General features: G+C 37.8%; 4 protein-coding genes and 1 non-coding gene across 5 annotated transcripts; 4 read left to right on the top strand and 1 right to left on the bottom strand.

The window, feature by feature from the left end:
* Positions 1-2: 2 nt before the first annotated feature.
* On the top strand, positions 3-2,789 carry LOC137723556 (gamma-interferon-responsive lysosomal thiol protein). The gene is made up of 5 exons (XM_068462756.1): positions 3-282; positions 1,578-1,643; positions 1,730-1,867; positions 2,201-2,293; positions 2,478-2,789. Exons 1-5 carry the CDS (start codon positions 31-33, stop codon positions 2,631-2,633), a joined length of 705 nt encoding a protein of 234 aa, XP_068318857.1. The 5' UTR covers positions 3-30; the 3' UTR covers positions 2,634-2,789.
* A 3,301-nt stretch (positions 2,790-6,090) lies between these two features.
* Positions 6,091-7,420, top strand: LOC137722407 (uncharacterized). Its single transcript, XM_068461397.1, has 4 exons — positions 6,091-6,432; positions 6,552-6,617; positions 6,705-6,854; positions 7,229-7,420. Exons 1-4 carry the CDS (start codon positions 6,091-6,093, stop codon positions 7,418-7,420), a joined length of 750 nt encoding a protein of 249 aa, XP_068317498.1.
* A 3,330-nt stretch (positions 7,421-10,750) lies between these two features.
* Positions 10,751-12,166, top strand: LOC137721842 (gamma-interferon-responsive lysosomal thiol protein-like). Its single transcript, XM_068460864.1, has 5 exons — positions 10,751-11,100; positions 11,213-11,278; positions 11,524-11,670; positions 11,773-11,865; positions 11,996-12,166. Exons 1-5 carry the CDS (start codon positions 10,765-10,767, stop codon positions 12,164-12,166), a joined length of 813 nt encoding a protein of 270 aa, XP_068316965.1. The 5' UTR covers positions 10,751-10,764.
* A 234-nt stretch (positions 12,167-12,400) lies between these two features.
* On the bottom strand, positions 12,401-14,112 carry LOC137721696 (kinetochore protein SPC24 homolog). The gene is made up of 5 exons (XM_068460722.1): positions 13,855-14,112; positions 13,337-13,478; positions 13,143-13,244; positions 12,862-12,935; positions 12,401-12,700 (listed from the first exon to the last, which is right to left on the bottom strand). The coding sequence occupies exons 1-5, from the start codon at positions 14,021-14,023 to the stop codon at positions 12,594-12,596; spliced, it is 594 nt and encodes a 197-aa protein (XP_068316823.1). The 5' UTR covers positions 14,024-14,112; the 3' UTR covers positions 12,401-12,593.
* Positions 14,113-14,215: 103 nt separating this feature from the next.
* TRNAS-CGA (transfer RNA serine (anticodon CGA)) lies at positions 14,216-14,297 on the top strand. The gene has a single exon. It is a non-coding gene; the product is annotated as a tRNA-Ser (tRNA).
* The last annotated feature ends 768 nt before the right edge of the window (positions 14,298-15,065 follow it).

Raw genomic sequence — 15,065 nt, 5'->3', positions numbered from 1 at the left:
TTTGTACAGAAAATTGATTTGATGTAAAAGATGGGTATTATCAGAAAATCCTTCAGACTCTTCATCTTCTTCTTCTTCCTGGGGATATTGGTAATTCCATCTGCTTCTTCTGAGAAGGTTTCAGTGACTCTATACTACGAAACTCTGTGTCCGTACTGTGCAGACTTCATCGTCAACCACCTGGTCAAGATCTTCCAGAACGGTCTCATCTCCGCCGTCAATCTCCGGCTGGTCCCTTGGGGCAACGCCTGGCTCAATCCCGACGGTTCCTTCGCCTGCCAGGTAACCCTTTCCCTTCCATTGCTTTGAATCTGGTCTTGTTTGCCGTTATAATACCTTTCTTGCTCCAGCTGCACCCTGCAACTGGTAACCGGATTAAAAATTTTGTCAGTTTGCGTGCCTCAAACGGCGTCGGTTGCGGTTTTTGGGCCTGTCCCATTTTTTCGCGTTGTCATTCCCCTGGGGCCAATCACGAGACCTTACATCCGGTTCTCGTGGCCACCTCATAAGCGGTCTTAACTTTCTCGTGGGCTCAGTTGGCCAGTATTATTAATGTGTCTTCTTGTACCTGTCAAACTACCACATTGTCTTGGTTGGACCAGGATCCTCTCCTAATTTAAGGATGAGGATCCTCAAGATCAAAAGATGTGGGCTGTTGGATTTTTATCTAACGGCTACAAATAGGGTCCCTTTAAAGTTATAATAATTATAATCGTTAGATTTTTATCCAACGGTCCATATATCTTGTTCATGAGAATCCTCATCCTTAGATTAGGAGAGGATCTTGGTCTGTCTTGGTTTGATTTGTAATTTTAAAGCTTGTTTATAAATGTTTAATAATTAAAAGTAGTTTTAGTGAAAATATTTTTAAATCATTTTTTAGTAAAAATTAAGTGGATCTTGAAAAAACTATTTAATTGTTTTTTTGAAAGAGATACATTTTTAGTGCTTCTCAAAAAGTACTTTAAGTGCTTTTAAAATTCAAAATTAACTTCACTAAAAGTACGTTTTGTCATTTAAAAGCACTTTTGAAAGAGTTTCTAATTAGCTATTAGGTTATGTTAAGGAGATTAAATTTGTAAATTAAATTTTGTAAATTAAATGACATGAAAGTTGGTGATTGAGTTATTACTTAATTGTTGATAAATGTGCTATTTTCTATTAGTGACATCTCATTTGGTTTGCTAATTTAATATACAAATTTAGTCTTCCTAACATTACTTTAGCTACTAAAACAATGTTAGTCTTTTTTACTTGTAAGTGAAAAATCTAGATTTAATTCTGTTTGGACGGCAAGTTTAAACATCAAAATATGGCTGACCTACTATGTGATTTAGCATACCTCACTCCCTAATTGTCGTTTTTGTATTTTCAATTAAATCGAATCCGATCTCTGTAATTAATTTGCAAATTGTTCCAATCGAAAGACATCCACCAACTTCGGTTGGTTTAACGGAGTTTGCAAACTAGAGGGACCAAATTCGATTCAATTGAAAATACAAGGACAAAAACCAAAACTTTGTGAAAATTACAAGGACTAAAACATGTTTTGCCATTGTTTCTTTTGGATATTGCAGCATGGATCAGATGAATGCTTGCTCAACACCATTGAAGCCTGCACCATTAGCATCTATCCTGATGTGGTAAGCAACTCAGCAATCAACTAATTAAGCAAAACCAAATACTTAAATCATAGTTTAATATTTTGATCAAATTTTAATGCATGTAGAATCGGCATTTCACATTTATCCACTGCGTTGAGCGCTTTACATTGGGGGGCAAACACGGTGCTTGGGCCAATTGCTTTGAAATGACAAGATTAGGCACTAAGCCTATCGATTGCTACAACAGTGGAAATGGCTATGTGGTTAGTTTCACTTATATTTCACATACACATGTATTTAGGATTAGCTTCTTAGTCGGGACCTCGGTATAGCATTCTGTATAGTGACCATGTATTGACCACATAGTTTGTCTATAGTTGAATGTTTTTTGCCGTTTTGTTGGCTAAAGTGTGTTATGTAGGCAATACATGGTCACCATACAGGCAAGACGAGGATACTATTGATCCCGTTCTGTAAACAAGTGGAGTGGGATTCCTCTTAATGTGTGTATTGTTCTGGTGCTTTTTAATATGAACTGGTTCATTGTTTGAGAATTGAGCTTCATGGATTGGGATTTTCGCTTGATACATATATAGATTGAAGGAAGATATGCTAGGGAAACTGCTCAGCTTAAACCTCCACATAGATTTGTGCCATGGGTGATTGTCAATGATAAACCACTTCAAGAGGTAGGTCACTTAGTAATTCATTCACCTTGTCATCTCTATTTTGTTGAGAGAAACTTACCCAAGATGTCACGTTGTTGGTATCCCAAGCCAATTTACATGAATATCAGTCAATGTGGCATCCAAGGTATAGGTAATTTAAGTTGTTATTTGTCACCCTTGTTAACACTTTGCTGTATGTACGTAGGACTACAAAAACTTTATGGCCTATATTTGTAAGGCTTACAAAGGCACACCTCCACAAGCTTGCATATCAATTCGTTATAAGACCGAATCAACCGAGCAAGAAAAACCGGTTCCTCAAGTTTGCCTTGCAAATCAAGGAAGGAACTCTTCACACTGATGCTCATCTACAAAATTTAGTATTTGTACTCTTATATATATGGGTTATGTGACACAAGTCACTGTAATTGTGGGGTTTGTAATACCAGAGAACGTTTCAATGCGCAGCGTTTCATTGATGCCATGGAGGTGACCAAGTGATGGCAAACTCGAAGAAGTTGGTTGTTGTGTCATTGCTTGCATCTTTCACATTACTATAAAATTGGTGTATAATGAAATATGATGAATTGCTGCTCTCAGCGACGGATCCACATAATGGCACGTAAAGGCTATTGCTCATACTTGCCACGTTTTGCTATTTATGATCTAAAAAAGCTCCATCTCTACTTGAGTATGGCTGTCATGGGGTAAGCTCCTTGACAAAAGTCCTTCACGATGAGTAAGGCGTGACAATAATGAGCAAAGTGACATGGGTTGGGCTATATTTTGACCCCAACAAGAAACTTCTGTATCCACTACTGACTGATATGTGTCTAATAAGCCAAGAATCATAAACGCGTTTGGAAGACTTGTTGCCAAAAGTATAGAAGACAAACGAATCTTGTTTCTGCAGAAACTTGTAGGTAAACACTGATGCCATCTTAGTCACACCAGTAAGAACCAAAAAACCCTACAGTAAAAGACATAAAAGAAAACAGAAGCTTTTACCCTACAAGCATTTCCCAAATTAGATCGAAAGGGATTTGACAACTGCAAAATGAATTTATAATAAATATTGGAAATTGAAATCGCATGTTTGGTAGGAGTAGGAGGTTTTTAATTAAACCAACTGCATAAATTTAAACCTAGCAGCTCTGAAATCTCAGGGACATGGCTACTAGTACTTATTTATTCTTCACTTTGATCATTACCAGTTCTTTGTGCTCATTCGGAGTTTCAAAGATGGAAGCTTAGAAAGTTACTCTCTCAGTTTACTATGAAACACTATGTCCCCATTGTGCCACTCTCATCGGCAAAAATCTTGCTCGAATTTTCGACAACGGTCTCATCACCATTCTCAATCTCAGGCTGGTTCCTTGGGGAAATGCTTCTACAGCCACCTTTTGTCAGGTCGATTCTCCATTTCATCTTTTTAATGAAGTTTTACAGTTTTATTGCATGAATACTTATGCATATTTTGTTACTTCTGTTCTTACATTAAAATATTAGCAACCAAATGTATTATTGTACATTTAGATCCGTGTGATATAACCGTTTCGTTTTAGGCTTTGGAGATAGAGAAAAAACACATTGGAGAAATGTGTAATGGAGAAGGATTAAGGGAGGTGGTGGGAACTCAATGAAAACTAAAACATATAAACAAAATAATTGTCAAACGGCCCTTCGGTTCTTGATGATGATTTTTGTGAAATTTTGCAGCATGGACCAGATGTGTGCAAGCTAAATTTTACATGATGTGGTGAGACCCCTCTCTTCCCATATAATCTATCTCTGATATTTTAGATTTAATACTGTGTTGGAACTTAATGTATACATGGTAGTATGGATATAATCATATACACTAATGGACATGGACTTGACTGTGATAATTTGGTCTTAAATGTACTCAAATTCACGTTATCTTACACTAGGATGAATTTATGATGCAGAACAAGCATTTTGCTTTGATATACTGCATAGAATTTCTGGTAATTGAGGGAAGGCACAAGGAGTGGCAAACTTGTTTCAGCTCATTGGGATTGCCTTTAAAGCCCGTTTGCAAATGCAACAAAGGTTATTTTGATTTAGTACTCGTCGAATAGTCATAGTAGCATCTACTATAGAAATCGTGTTTATATGTCGCTTAATCTGACAATTGAGGTTGTTAATGCAATGCAGCTTGAACAAAAATATGCGAATGAAACCATGCACCTCAGTCCGTCTCTTAAGTTCGTTCCATGGCTGGTCTGAATAATCAACCGATTGGAAATGTTGGTCATCTCCCTTTCACTCTACATTTTTGCCTTGATGCAGGATTATGTCTCTCAACATTTTTCGCCTTAATACAGGACTATGAAAATTTCGCTACCTACGTTTGCAAGGCTTACAAAGGTGCTTTGTGCCGATGGCCTGCCAATCTGTGCATTTGAAGCAAAAGGCACAGTAGAGTACTCTATCGCTGCAGAAATCAATTTCTCAGCTTGCTTAGTTACCTGATTTCTATTGAGCTCATAAGTCAAATATTACATTAGCATTTAGAAGTTCTAAAGGATAAATAAATTCTCAAACCTACTGCTTCGTGCTGCAATGGAAGGTCAAGTGCATGACAATCTATCTGCCTTACAATATCTTAGACAGAAAAAAAAGCCCAATTACTTTGAGACAAAGGTAACCAATCAGATTATAATTTCAAAAGCATCAAAATATATGAACTTCATAGATCACTTTGCCAGTTCTTATCACTAAAAATCTATACACTTTCAAAGAGTTGAGTGTGAATCCCATGTATATATACCTGCTGACATGGCATATACCAAATTCATGAGAAAGTGACATATAACAATTATATATTGTTGGTAGGACTCAAATTCATTGGTTCTACACTTCTATCTAAAAGGGTGTGTTTGGAGCTATGAACTCTAGAGCTCGTCTGGTGCATAAAAGGGATGCATTTCTTCATGTATAATCCTTTCCAATCCCCTCCCGAACCCCTAATTCTTCATGAAAGGGCTCCCTCGCCCTTATTTTAGGGATAACTCCCAATCATCCTCATTCCTCACGTTGTAACCCTAGATGCACACTTTCCCCTCTAAAAAGCAACAAGCCTCTATATATTGTAAAACTCAATTATATAGTGAAAATAGAAACTGCATTAACGCGGACATAACAACTTCGAGCAAATCATTATAAATTATTGTGTTTTTGTGCGTTTATGTAATTCTACGGTCTAATATGAGTTGATGTAACATTTGACATCAACCCAATTCAATCCAACCCTAGACACAATTGCCCTTAGAACTCACCTATTTGGTTGGAAGCCAAAAATGGATATATGTGATTGAGCCATTGAGGGAGGCTATATACTAGTGATATGCGTTATGAGTGTTTTTCTTGTTTCACCCTAAGTTTGAGTAGGTCATCATTAACCCCATATATAAAACGATTTTTGACGTGGATTTGCAGGACTTCTCAATATTTTAGCCATACTAGGTGGATACACAAGGGTTCTAAAAGCTTAATTATGTAGCTTTTGCTCTATTTTTCTTCTTCATTTAAATGATTTCTTACTCATTTGGAAATAAAACAATATTCATAAATGGCTAGATAATGCAAACAAAATAGATGAACACAAAGAGTTGGAAAATGATGTGCAAATTAATCCTTATAATATATATAGATACAAGGCCACGAATTTCCGACGTGTAATTTTGTATCCTAAACAATTTTGGTAAGTGTTCACATTGTACTGGGGGCATATTTATAATATAAATACATGATCACAATTCTTACGTGCTAATTAAGCAAATACTAAGAACAAAATGAATGCCTTAATGACTTCTCCTAAGCTGCTCTTCTCCCTCCTTGTTCTTACTCTTTTGCTGTCCATTTCTCCTCCATCTTGCGCTTCTGTTGAAGATGGTCATAGCATTGATTCCGTCGCCCCGCCTTCGTTTCCTCTGGAGCCCCAAGTAGCTGATCATCATCAGAAAGTTGACCTGACTATTTATTATGGCACTCTATGCTCAACCTGTGCTTCCTTCATCGAGCAACTGTTACCCCTATTGATTTCGGACGAGGATCTCATGGCCATTATCAACCTCCGGCTAGTGCCCTCTGGAAATGTCCGTGTCGAAGGACCTAATGACACCGTCGTTTGCGAGGTCCCATTTCCCGGCCCCTAGTTCATTTTTGGTATTATATGTTTCGTATAGTTTTATTATATGTATTTGCACTAGTTAATTTGATGAATAACTAATTGTGGCTTGTGCCTTCATTGCAGCATGGCCAAGATGAATGTTACTTGAATAGTATACAAGCCTGTGCGATCAGCGTCTGGCCAAATGTGGTAAAGCCCTAGCTTATTTAATTTTTTCAGCACCTGTGAATAATAACACAGCCTAATTAATTCATCTCTTTTAACTATGTGATGCAGAAGCAGCATTTACCCTTCATTTCCTGCGTTGAATACCTGGCTGTCAAAGAACATCGATTGAAAGAAGATGTATGGAAATATTGTTGTCAGATTCACAATATGAGCCACGAACCTCTACTGACATGCTACAATAGTGGATATGAGAGAAAGGTGAGCCCAAACTGGACACTGCACATTTTGTTTCAGTTCTTAGTAAGGGTTCCAGTTTAAATTTCGCACCGCGGCCCTCAAAATCTCAGGGCCGGTCTAGATATATACACAAACTGTATTGCTAATTAATCTATGAATTGTCATATGCTGCAGCTCATGCTACATTATATTTTGGAAACCTACGGTCTCGATCCGCCTCTTACATGTGTCCCATGGGTTGTTGTCAATCAAAAACCCCTCTATAATGTAAACCCTAATCTCCTTCCCTCTAATCTCTTTCTCTAATTCAAACTTTTGCGCGTGCCTGCACAAACACATACACGAACGCCAATTAAACCACTTTCTTTATCATTCATATTGTGGATTTCATGCAGGACTACCAAAACTTTGAGAGGTACGTCTGTGAGGCTTACCGAGGCTATCCTAAACCACGGACTTGCAGCCGATTCATTGCTCCTCCCGGGCTTCTCAGCTGGAGCAGCTCAGCTGAAACAACAAACTTTGCAATAAGAAGCTATATTCTGCATCTCCTTTTGCTGTGTGCAGCATTATTGCTGGTCAACTAGCTCTAGACTATAGAAATAATAATTTACTAATTAGTAGCGTGCATAATTAATTACTTGTGTAGTGTTCTAATTTAAGTATTGGTGATGTAGTTTTGGCTCATTAACTTTGAACATAAACTTAATTGGAGACAAAATTCACCACTAATTCCATCTCCAATTTTTATCATTCTACATGAAGTTCAAACAGCTGATTGGAAAGAACCCATGGAAACGTACGTTAAAAGTTGTACCACAGTTGAAAAGGTTACAATCCTCAAGTAAAATAATGAAATATTAATCAGCATAGTTGGAGGTCACTGAAACCAAATCCTCTCCGTATAGGAAGAGAAAGTACCAACGCAAGCCAACCAATGTACAACTCCATTCACATGCCACCGAACTATAGATGGCAAAATTGTTGAAATTTTGCACTATATAATCCTCGATCAAATCTCCATGCACCGATGAAATAGTTGGATCCTCTGCATGGCAGCCACAACAAGCTGAGAATGCCCTTGGAACTGAACCTGTGTGTACCTAAAGACAGAGCAAACTGAAAGCAACGCCGACCAAGAACATGCCACCGCTGCCATAAAAGAGCTTGTACAATCCCTAACCACCACACCAGATCCACCATTGTTCCAGAAAGCTTTCGTTGCAAAGGAAGTGGGTATCAAGTGACGATACCCTTGTAGAGGAGTGAGTGATGAACTTGCATATGTTGATGTAGCCAAATACCATCTTTGTCCAAGTGCACCACCTCCATAGGATGACAAGGAGGATGTTCTACAAGGGGCCTAACTCCTTGCGGAACGGTAGGTTGCTTTGGCAGTCATAGTCCGGCTTATGAATCATGATGTGTAGTTCTGGCTTGCTTAATCCTCTATGACTCTATGATTCGGGTTCAAGTTTTTTTTTTCTGTTATGATTATAATTAGATTCCAAATCTCTGCATTTATCATCTGTGCATTTAAACAAATCTTGATCATTCATGTAATCTAATGGATGCCAATCCTCCCACGTCAAATTTGGAATAAATATCCCTTCGTACCATATCGTATCCTTCAAATGTCTTGTAGTCATTTTCGTTATCAATATATCATCATTTTCTCACGTAACAAGTTGTACCACAATATCTTGCTGACATGGATAATGACAAATTAATAAGACAACGACAAATAACCATTGTTGGAGTTGGTACAGTCAAACCATTAACTAATGAAACTTAAAACCTAGAACCCACCTACCTTATGCTAATAAGTAACTTGATCAATTTAATTAGGGTTAGTGGAAGCCAAAAAATAGATGAATTGATGTATTTATGCGTTACCAGTGCTTTTCTTGTTTAATAAGTTTGAGTGGCTCCTTGATCATTGCTTAAATAAAGGAAAATTACACTGTATGTGAGGCAAAACAAACAATATATACATTCCATACTGGAAAGTTGGTCTTAATCTTTATTAATACTAGTCTTAATTAATGACTGAGTACTTTATTTCAATTTTTTGTCAAAAGAACTTTCATAACATTAAAAAACTAGTACAAGGCCCAAAAGAAACCCGATAAACAAACAAAAGATAAGGTAAAAGGCCCAAACAAAATGAGGGCTGCAACCCAAGAAACAACGGGAAGCCCTCACAAACTTAGGTTAGAAGGCTGGAAAAACAAACAACAAAAAAACTCTAATCTCAAGGTACATAAATCAGACCACTGTCGTCGTCACATGCTCGGTGGAAGCCAAATTCCGAACCAAAAAAGTAGACACCGTATCCAAGTCCCCTTCACGATGGGGATCCGGCATGCCGGTTGGGGAAGGGGAAGTGAGAAAGGATAGTAGATTTGGTATCCAATAGAAATCGGAGCCCACCTATCCGAGTACAGGTTGGATAGGGATGAAGTGTCACAACTAAGGAGGAGGGATGAAAGAAAATTAAAAGACAGAAAGCAATAAAAGTAGGCAAAAGACACTAGATAAGGGGCATGAAGCCCAAATCCGAAACAAGCTCAGGAGATAGTTGAGACCGGACTCAGGGAAAACTGAGAAAAACTCATGGAGAAGCCAAAAAAAAAAAAGAGATTGGAAAGGCGAGAGGAAGAAGAGATGGATGGAGGGAGGGGGATGGGGTAGAGGAAGTGAGAGGGGTGGAAAAAGATGGAAAAGGCAAAGGAGGGAAAGAGAAGGGAAGGAGTAGCGAGCTGCCGCCTATCCTGAACAAGAGCAAAGGACGGCGATTGAAACTTCAAGCTGGAGATGAAGCTCTGGATATGGACTTCCAGATAGAGAAACAAGGAGAGAGAGACAGAGAAAACGCGTTGCAAGGGGGCATCACATAACAAATACAATTTAAATCTCCTAATGACTAAGTACTTAATTGACCTTTTAAGTTATGACACCACTAACTGAGCTTTGTAGTGAAAGAGCTCTTAAGTTCGACTTCCGATTAAAAAAATATAGATTCTCAAGAAGAACCTTTGATTACACCCAAAGGTGTTCTATTCAACCAATATCACTAGGTAATACTAATGCTGTATAACCTTCTTTACAAATATTTCAACATATCATGTGATTTTCAGAGGGCACACAAAGACGCGAAGCTACAGGATCCTTCTTCCACCTCCCTTCAGGGAGAGACTTATCTATAACCGGAATGTCACTGCACCGGTATCTGAAACTTAATCCATGACTGTCATACGAAAAAGTTAAAACACATTAGAGTGCTTGATATGTGCTGTACAATCCTATGCGTTTAATGCATCATCAAAACTTTTCTTGTTTGAGTTTCTATTTATCTCAGCAAACCATCATCAACACCAAATCTTATTAGCTTATAGCTCATTGACTGTACAAGACATTTGATTCTTAAATACATTAATTGGACAAGTCAAATGAATAAATGATAATAATCCAAAAATATACCAACTCCTAATTACTGCAATCCTTAATTTGTCATAGTTCTCCTTTCTTACCACAGTTTCAAGAGTTTGGGCTCTGCAATTAATTGCCTTATCTTTCCTTAATCTTCCTTTTTTAGCACAGTTTCATCATCCTCAAGTAAGCAACATATGCTGATTCGACGATGCAACTCAATCAACTCAAATGACGAAATTTAAGAGCTGTCATACAAGTCATCTCTCAACACATTGAGAAGATATGCGACTGTCGCTTTCCCGCTTAAGGTGGCGTGGCGATCATAGCTCACAGCAAACGAAAGAGGGTATTTTGGTCAGTCTAAGATTTAATGTAGAGAAACAGCTTGGTCCGGTGGTGGGTGGTACAGTGGTACTTGGAGGAGCTATATATATATATGTGCAGGCTTCCATGTGTATAGCTTCAGTGTGCTCTAACTGCTAATAAGCATTCAGTAATGGCTTCTCCTAAGCTCTTCTCCCTTCTTATTCTAACTTCTTTGCTCATCATTTGCATGTCTTGTTCTTTTGAAGATCAAGGCAGCAAAGTCCCACCTTCTCCAAAATCCCGAAAACTTATAGAAGCTCCTAGTGCTATTCCTACGCCTCCTACCAAAGCTAAGAAAGTTGACCTGACTCTGTATTACGAAACACTATGCCCATTCTGTGCACAGTTCATCGTAAATGGACTATCAAAGGTATTCGACACAGATCTCATCAACATTGTGAACTTGAGGCTAGTCCCATATGGAAATGCTCATATACAAGGACCTAACAGCACCATCATTTGCCAGGTCAGATTTATGATTTCCCATCTTCATCATTTTTTTTTAATTGGCTTTTATCATTCTGTGTTTTTATCATCGCCTGTGCTGAACGAATGTGGTGGTGCTTCACACTCTGCAGCACGGCCCGGATGAGTGCTACTTGAACAGCATAGAAGCCTGTGCTATCAACAGCTACCCAGATGTGGTATGGCCATCTTCTTTTCCTCAACATCTAAGAAAATAATAAATATATACTTACACATATGACAGAATCATAAGTTTTCACAGTTTTCTTTCCATTACAACCTAAAATGATATGAGTCTTGTCCAGGAGATGTTTGCAGATTTCCACAGACCTTACAGAAAAAAACAATGAAAGATGAATGATACGAATAGGATTACTTACAGAGTTTTCACTTGATCTTCATCGTCACTTTAACTCTGATGCAGACGCAGCATTTCAAATTCATTCATTGCATTGAGAACCAAACTATTCAAGGAAAGCAGTCGAAAGATGAATGGAAATCTTGTTCTCAACAACTAGGGATGGATCCAAAACCTGTCCAAGATTGCTACGACAGCGGGTTAGAGAAAAAGGTTCCCACTAATTTGTTAAACAGCATTTTGTTGAAACTCATGTATACAAATCCAAACAATATTTTCATTCAACAAACAAAATGATTATAAATTGGCATGCAGCTTATACTACAATATGCAAACGAGACAGCGCATCTTGATCCAGTTCACAACTATGTGCCATGGGTTCTTGTCAATACTGGACCACTCTATGAAGTAAATTCCATCTCTCTCCCTCCCTCTCTCTCTCTCTCTCTCTCTCTCTCTCACACACACACACACACACACACACACAATGCGCCTGCAAGCACACATACAATACTGAACTCTTCATATCTGGTTGTAGTCCTACCAAAACTTTGTACCCATTGTCTGTGCGGCTTACGAAGGAAGTCCAAAACCAGAGGCTTGCAAACCACTTCCGACCAATATCAACTCAACTGATAAGGAAAACTCTACTGGACAAAGGTGCTACACGGGTGAAGAACACCAGGAACAACTAAAACTTCATAGATGAAGGCGGAAACTTCAGTGTGATTCACATACATGGTTCTGCAATATCTTTTGCTCTGTGCAGCATTGCCGGTCCCGTATCATTATGAATAATTGACCAGCGTTATATGTATTGTATCTTGGTTCAATAGTTATGAATGAAACTGAATTTCGAATATATGACTTTCTAATACGCCCTTCAAACTTATGCTACAACAAAATAGACAGTAAAACACAAGTACACAACCAATATGTTTCCAAGGGGCAGCAACACCATCCCCGATAATCAACTTTGAAAGGTGCTTTACAATATGTCATCATAAGTTACAAACCTCCCAAAGATCACTTCTCAAAAACACGATATCAAGCCATAGGACAACCTAAAAGAAGCAAACAAACATGGAAAATATTATATTATACAAGCCGTCAGAAGGGAAAATGTTCAAGATATATCATGAAGATATCATCTTCCAAATGCTATCACATGTTTCAGAGGCAGTCATCTTTGTTGGATCAAATTCAAACTTCTGAACAATTTTCTTATTGCTATCCACAATATCTGTAATTTTAGACTTAAGGAAAACAAGGTGATTACAACTATATCATACTTTAAATAACATTGCACAAAAAAATAAAATAAATAAATAAATAAAAAAAATGAACGAACAAACAAGGGAAGGAATATCCATGTCCAAGTAATAAGTTTCAGCGGTAGGATACAACCCATATCACGAGACTGATTTTCCAGGTTTGGTATGATGTTTGTGACAGAAGCATACATGGAGAGCTTCCTCCTGTAGATAAGAGAAAATATTTTATTGACTAGAAATGAATTGTCAGTCTGTCAAGAGAGACAGAGACCAGTACAACTACAGCAACCACTACTATGATGAATGCATAGACTTTTATCAGTATTTTTTAGAACCTAAGACATATAAGAACACTGAGAACAGAAGAGAAAGAATCGCCACAATGTTAGCATCACACTTCTAAATACTTACTGTTCCCTGAACTCATCTTGCTCGTGTCTCTTCAAGTTTCGCTTTTTCTCCTGAACAGAAATCCTTTGGCGTTCAAACTCACTAATCTCGTTGCCTAGAACTGTGTTGAAGCAAAAGAGAGCCAAATCAGCAACCATTGCTAGTCAACCTAAAATAAAAAATCTGAAAGCCAACACAACTAAATGTATACTTATCTAATCTCCTCCATAAGCGAACTTTCTATTTCAGCATCCACATCAAACTCTCTCTGAAGACGGTCTAACTCTTCATCAGCAACAACCTCCGATTTTGCTGCCTCGGTTTTCTGCTTGCATTCATCTGTCTTTATCTCATAGTCTGCTTCATATAAGAACTCATCAATCAATCCACGTATCGACATACACCACCAGCCAAATATCTTCTTTCCGAGAAACATTTATGCAAGGGAAATACGAGAATCAACCAGAAAAAAACCAAATTGAACCTACCCCCTTTCTCCCCCCCCCTTTTTTTCATTCGAAAACATTTTCCCGGAAAATGGTTTAGAACCCTACATTTTGAGGTGGAGCTCTCTACGGGTGTGCACAAAACAAGTTTCTAAATTAAACAATGCCAGATTTACCTAAGGCATAAATTAACTTGCTTGAAAGTGGAAAAAAGTATAAGCAACTGAAAATTTTCTGGGTCAGAAACTTTCTCGGGAAACAAACAGAACCCAAGTGAGGAATCAAACCTCGAAGCGAGTTCTGGACTTCATTGAAATCGGAATCGCAGGAGGAGCGGAGGGCCTTGTAGTGCTGGAGACACCGCGCCAAGTTGGTGATGTCCCTCTGGTCCTTCAACACCTTCACCAGATCGTCGCTGTACGAAATCAGCTTCGAAATTCCAGAAGCTTCTCCCATTTCTCCGGGGAATCGGATTCGCTGCAACTGTCGGAGATTTTGGAAAATTTCAAATTAAAGAGAAATTGGTGGGAACGTGTCTGTGTTGAATTTAGGGCTCGCCCGACAGTGAAAAATCCCCCTTTGCAAATTGACGAATAGTGGGACACACTGAGTTGTTATACTACTTGTTTCTATTGCTCTGACGCAGCTGTCGATATGTCCGAGTGGTTAAGGAGACAGACTCGAAATCTGTTGGGCTTTGCCTGCGCAGGTTCGAATCCTGCTGTCGACGCAATTTTTTTCATTATTTCTCTATCTATTCTACAACGCTCATTTCTTTTTACTGTATTCGGTGGAAAATTAGAAAAATTGAGCCGTTGCTTTCATGTTCGGCATTCCAAAACTCCCTCAGATGGGATGGCTCAACTTGTTTTTTTTTTTTATTTATGGTTTTTAAACATTTAAATTATTTTTAATAGATTTTTTCACCTAATACATGTGGCGTTGTGCAATTGTTTTTGTAAGAAAACATAACTAAATTTAATGATAAAAACGAAATTAATGAGTGACTCTAGAGATGAAAAACGAAATATATGAGTTCGAAACATAAAAGACTAGATCAATTACTTAACAAAAACATAAAGAATCATTTATGATAAAGTTACTTTAAACACGACCGGACATTTGTTCAACAAGAAAACATGAAAGAAGTTGTATTGGATTAGGAGATGTGTTATAAAAATATGTTTGTAGTCTTTACAATATATAAATCATACAAAGTAGTTCGTCTATGGTCATGTTTCCTTGCGCAATGTCAAGAAAATAAATATTTTCTCTTATATGGGTTAGGGTGGATCAATTCAAACATGTTTTTTCTACTCAAATTTTGAGATGTTTATAAGTTTATCATCGATCTCTTATTAAGTTAACGTATTATGTTAAAGTTAAAGTTACTTCGTAATACTCTAAGGACGTGTTTGTTTGTCCTCCTTAACTTTCATTGGACTACACTAGACTAAATGGTAGTGTAATCCTGTGTTTGTTACACATGGAAACTAAC

Source organism: Pyrus communis, chromosome 17, assembly GCF_963583255.1.
Source record: "Pyrus communis chromosome 17, drPyrComm1.1, whole genome shotgun sequence".
Lineage (NCBI taxonomy): Eukaryota > Viridiplantae > Streptophyta > Magnoliopsida > Rosales > Rosaceae > Pyrus > Pyrus communis.
The sequence above is the reverse complement of the archived record's forward strand: the minus strand, read 5'-3'. Positions and strand labels throughout refer to the sequence as shown.

Bases quoted from the DNA above. Each gene is read 5' to 3' on its own strand.
- LOC137721696 (XM_068460722.1), bottom strand. From the start codon at position 14,023: ATGGGAGAAGCTTCTGGAATTTCGAAGCTGATTTCGTACAGCGACGAT. The intron at 13,245-13,336 runs ATAAGTATACAT...TTGCTTCAACAC, and splicing joins TCGCTTATGGAGGAGATTAG to AGTTCTAGGCAACGAGATTA. The intron at 12,936-13,142 runs GTAAGTATTTAG...TCTTATCTACAG, and splicing joins CAAGATGAGTTCAGGGAACA to GAGGAAGCTCTCCATGTATG.
- LOC137722407 (XM_068461397.1), top strand. From the start codon at position 6,091: ATGAATGCCTTAATGACTTCTCCTAAGCTGCTCTTCTCCCTCCTTGTT. The intron at 6,433-6,551 runs GTCCCATTTCCC...CCTTCATTGCAG, and splicing joins ATGACACCGTCGTTTGCGAG to CATGGCCAAGATGAATGTTA. The intron at 6,855-7,228 runs GTGAGCCCAAAC...GATTTCATGCAG, and splicing joins ATAGTGGATATGAGAGAAAG to GACTACCAAAACTTTGAGAG.
- LOC137721842 (XM_068460864.1), top strand. From the start codon at position 10,765: ATGGCTTCTCCTAAGCTCTTCTCCCTTCTTATTCTAACTTCTTTGCTC. The intron at 11,671-11,772 runs GTTCCCACTAAT...ATTGGCATGCAG, and splicing joins ACAGCGGGTTAGAGAAAAAG to CTTATACTACAATATGCAAA. The intron at 11,866-11,995 runs GTAAATTCCATC...ATCTGGTTGTAG, and splicing joins ATACTGGACCACTCTATGAA to TCCTACCAAAACTTTGTACC.
- LOC137723556 (XM_068462756.1), top strand. From the start codon at position 31: ATGGGTATTATCAGAAAATCCTTCAGACTCTTCATCTTCTTCTTCTTC. The intron at 283-1,577 runs GTAACCCTTTCC...TGGATATTGCAG, and splicing joins ACGGTTCCTTCGCCTGCCAG to CATGGATCAGATGAATGCTT. The intron at 1,644-1,729 runs GTAAGCAACTCA...TAATGCATGTAG, and splicing joins TTAGCATCTATCCTGATGTG to AATCGGCATTTCACATTTAT.